Genomic DNA, 4223 nt, shown 5'->3' on the forward strand with positions numbered 1-4223 from the left:
ATATATATATATATATATATATAGTCAAAAGTAAATATCTGCAATAGTTAAAGTATACTCAAATCACCAAAAATACTTAAAATAATTATTGATTTCGTATCCAAAATTTTAAATCAAGCCAATTGATATGTTAAGCTTAGGTATTCTGACATATGTTATTCAAATTTATAGGTAATATATTATTTTATTTATAGATTTTGAGAAATTTAAAATAGATAATGATTTAAAACTTTAAAAATAATTTAAATGGGTTATCCAAACGCGAATCAAACCCGCAAAGATCCGTATCAAACTCAAACCAAAATTTAGAAACATCCTAACAGGGCTTAAATCTTTGACCCTGAAGACCCTAAACACAAACCGATCAGAACCAAACCCGTATTGGTGCCCGAAATCCCATCCCTATTCATTATTATATATCGTATACTGTCATCATATAATTAATCGTATTTTATACGTACCATCATATAAGTAATCATATAATTAATAGTATTTTATACGTACCATCATATAAATAATTACATATATCTATCTTATTAAAACTTAATATGAAATATAAAAACCATAATTTGAGTTGGTATTTCAAATTGGACTTTGTATTGTATTTTTATTATAGATATTGACAACATTTTTTTATAATGGTTATTGAAAAATAGTTTAGTAAAAATCCATTTTTGAATATATGTATTATTTTTTAATCAATTTTTGATATAAATCAAATTTAAATTATTATTTTGATTTGAAATATGTGTATAAATTTTAAATTTTGTTTTATGGTTAGTTTAGAAAAGAAAAAGTTTTAGGCAATTAGATTGACCCGTTTTCGTATATTTTAAATCTGGCCCAGATAAATAGTTTCTTATAATATGATGGACTTTTAACTTTTCTTAATAACATAAGCCTATTATTTTTTTTTTCTTAATACTACTATCCTTGTTTCCAAACAAAATTAATTTTTTTTTAAAAGACTACAATTAATGTTTCCAAACACTCCAAATTTTTTTAATAGTCCTATCCAAGTCTCCAAATAGTCCAATTTTGTACTTGAGTTTTAATAAGATAGATAAAAACTAGAAGAAAAAAAATAGAATTGTGGCCAAGTGTAGTATCCTACAGTAGAAAAAGTTGCAGGGAAGACAAAAGAAGGTAGAGCTTGAAGACATGAGAAGCTGTTCTAAAGCCTGAAACACGTTTGTGGAAGAAAAGAATAGACCAACTCTAAGCAGCTTTAGGCTTGGGTGTCCTCTTCTTCAGGTTGCTGCTCTTTGAGGAGGTCGTCGTCCTCGAATTCTTCATTCCGATGAAAAATAGCAATGCCCCGAGAAGCGTAACACTCTGCGATAAAACATTACAATATGCCATAAGAGGAACATTTTTTATTGTCAGGGCAAACGCAAAGCTAGATGAAGAGAGGTGTGTTTTAGACAAAACCTGCAAGAACTCAGTCAACAGAAGAGAGAATTGGCGGTCCTCGGGTCCATAGTTGTAGAAATCATATAAGATGGGACTAACAACCACCAAGTAGAAAGCCTACAAAACAAAGTTAAATGAAAATCAAAAATTCAATACAAACAAAACAACAGAGAAACGAAGAAGTCATTCTAACCAGAAGATAGGCACCAAAGATATTGCCAACAACAAAGAGTAAGCCTCCTAGCCCTTTCAGAGCAACAATTACCGATACGACTTGCTTCACCTTTTAAACAGCATAAGAGACATGAAGACAAGGAAACATATGTTTAAGGCTTTAACCAATCAACAAAAACCAGACAATACCTCTATGTCGGGAAATGCTACTCCTAATCTGGAAGAGAGGTGTGATTTGGCCAGACCAAGCTTGGGAGCCAACTCTTTAGCTGCTGGACCACCGTCAGCTCCAAAGTCATTGAACCTAAATAATATATCCCACGAAGATTAGTTCAAAATTTAGTAATATGATCGACGTCATTTGAGAAAATCTTTAAGCGTATAACTATTAAAGCTTTCAAGCAAACAGATGCGTCTCTCCAATTATAGACAAGATCACAACAACGTATCAAACTGAAATTCAAAGAATGTTCAGAAAAGAGATCTCTATCAAAAAGTACTCAACTTCGAGCTAGATTCATCAATTAGACAAACCCTAGATCTACAACCTAGATGCCGTTTAGACCAAATCAAACAGCTTTGCGAAGGTTCTCTATCAAATCGAAGCTAAGCACGATAGAAATTTGATCGAAGAAGATTAAAAATTGAAAACGCGGGTTCGGAGAAAAACGAATCGAGAAGGGAGGGAGGGGATTTAATAAAAAGGACTCACATTTGCCAAGCGGAGAGGATGAAGAGAGAAGCGAAGAGAACTCTTCCGAGAAAAGAGAAGAAACCCATTTTTTCTTTCTATCTCAAGGGTCGCAGGTCTGGTTTGTCGTCGGAGAGAGAGGGATTCTTTTCTCGGTCGGAGCTTATGTTCTGTTCTGTTCCTCTGCTTTGTTTTTTTTTTATATCTCTAAATTGTGTTTTTTGTTATGAACAATGCGGATTGGTAGGAACCAAATGGCCAAGACCGTGGCCCATAGAGAAAGAGAGAGTCGGCGGTCCAAGAGGAGAGAGAGTCGGTCGCCCCTTGTCTTAGATGTTTCCATTTATCTTTCATATTTATCTTTAGGAGGTTTTTCTTTTTACTTTAGGATAATGATTTGTATACTTTCCTTTTATCTGATTCTTGTAAACCCTATATAAGGGAACACTTTGATTGAGAAATAAAAGAGAGAACACACGATTTTCCCCTATTGTTCACAACACATTATCAGCACGATAGCCTCTGAACCCTGAGACCAAAATCGAATCCCAAAAGCCTAAACCGGCGACCCAAAACTCAAACCTTAATCCTAGTCTTGCTCTTAGTTCATCCAAGAACTCAGGACATCCATCTTAGCTTCTCAGATCACGTTCCAGCTCAGAAGAACCGCCATCCAGCTCGCGATCGAATCCGAACCCCGCGACCAACCCGATACGATCCGATCCCCATCCAGCTCGCAGCCGAGACACCTCCAGCCGCGATCGACTCCATTCGCGACCCGATAGGAGGCAGCAAGCGTCCGATCATCTCAGCTCGAAGTCTCATCCATTCTCAGGTGGTCCGGTTCTAAATCCCCTACGAAACAAAGGTATAAACACAATCTGAGAACCTAGAACAATAAGAACACTAATTCCATCATTATGGAAACTATGTCTTGATTAAATCCTAAAAGAAACCCTAAGATTAAAATCGACAATCTCCTAAACTAGAAACATAAATTGATTCCAATTAGAACCTAATTGTATGTTGATTGATTTAATCTGAAACATGGCAAACCCTAATCAAGGGATCGAAAACCCTAAACCCTAAAAGAAGTTAGTGTCCGATTTTAAGTTTGATCTTGATTGTTTTGATTTCTGATTTGATTTGAGGTTTAGGATTGTTTAGATTGCTTGAATCAATCTATCTGAACATACAAATACTTAAGGCCTTGAAACCTTAAACATAAGTTGATAGAACTTTAAAGATTGAAACCCTAGGGATCATGAGAATGTTTTAAATCGCTTCTGCATGAATCCGAACATGAAATTGCATTCATAACTGCTTAAAATAAGATCGGCCAGCATATAGAATCACATGAGCTTAGGTTGTTTGCATTAGAAAATCCACAGGGCCGTGTGGCTCTTGTTTGATAGCACCATGGTCGATTAGTATTGTTTTGAAAATCATAAATGCATAAGACGTGTTGTGGCCGAGCTTGCTGATATCATGCGGCCACGTGATCCAATTATGAATCTAAAATCTTGTGTGATAATGTGGATCAGATGTCGAAAATAGCAAACAGAGACTATGCAGCCCTTAATCTCTCCGGAGACAATTACTTGCAGTGGGCGCTAGACACAAGGATTAATCTAAAATCCAAAGGACTCGGTGATACTATCATTGAGGACAGCAATGAGAATGAAAAGAATAGATACAGGGCCATATGTTATATGCGCCATCATCTCATTGAAGGTCTTAAGGATCAGTACATGACGATTGAGAATCCATTGGATCTTTGGAATGCTTTAAAGCACAGATATGATCACCAAAAGATGGTGTTGCTTCCAAAGGCAAGGCACGACTGGATGCATCTCAGATTCATGGACTTTAAGTCCGTGGATGAGTATAATTCAGCCTTGTTCAAAATCGTCTCAATACTAAGGCTGTGTGGTGAAGAAGTGTC

The 4223-nt window shown here is 35.7% G+C and overlaps 2 protein-coding genes across 2 annotated transcripts in view; one reads left to right on the forward strand and one right to left on the reverse strand.

The window, feature by feature from the left end:
* Positions 1–1068: 1068 nt before the first annotated feature.
* LOC106292882 lies at positions 1069–2500 on the reverse strand. Its single transcript, XM_013728550.1, has 5 exons — positions 2300–2500; positions 1777–1891; positions 1607–1696; positions 1432–1530; positions 1069–1335 (listed from the first exon to the last, which is right to left on the reverse strand). Exons 1-5 carry the CDS (start codon positions 2365–2367, stop codon positions 1219–1221), a joined length of 489 nt encoding a protein of 162 aa, XP_013584004.1. The 5' UTR covers positions 2368–2500; the 3' UTR covers positions 1069–1218.
* A 1490-nt stretch (positions 2501–3990) lies between these two features.
* Positions 3991–4223, forward strand: part of LOC106344229 — a 931-nt gene continuing 698 nt past the window's right edge. Inside the window, exon 1 of the mRNA XM_013783640.1 lies at positions 3991–4220. Within this exon, the coding sequence (XP_013639094.1) occupies positions 3991–4220 (230 nt within the window). The remainder of the gene's footprint in view (positions 4221–4223) is intronic.

Source organism: Brassica oleracea, chromosome C5 (assembly GCF_000695525.1).
Source record: "Brassica oleracea var. oleracea cultivar TO1000 chromosome C5, BOL, whole genome shotgun sequence".
In the NCBI taxonomy this organism is placed as follows: domain Eukaryota; kingdom Viridiplantae; phylum Streptophyta; class Magnoliopsida; order Brassicales; family Brassicaceae; genus Brassica; species Brassica oleracea.

Coding starts and splice junctions, on each gene's coding strand:
- LOC106292882 (XM_013728550.1), bottom strand. CDS start 2,367: ATGGGTTTCTTCTCTTTTCTCGGAAGAGTTCTCTTCGCTTCTCTCTTC. Junction 1,892..2,299: donor ATCCTCTCCGCTTGGCAAAT/GTGAGTCCTTTT, acceptor TATATTATTTAG/GTTCAATGACTTTGGAGCTG. Junction 1,531..1,606: donor TCTTTGGTGCCTATCTTCTG/GTTAGAATGACT, acceptor TTTGTTTTGTAG/GCTTTCTACTTGGTGGTTGT.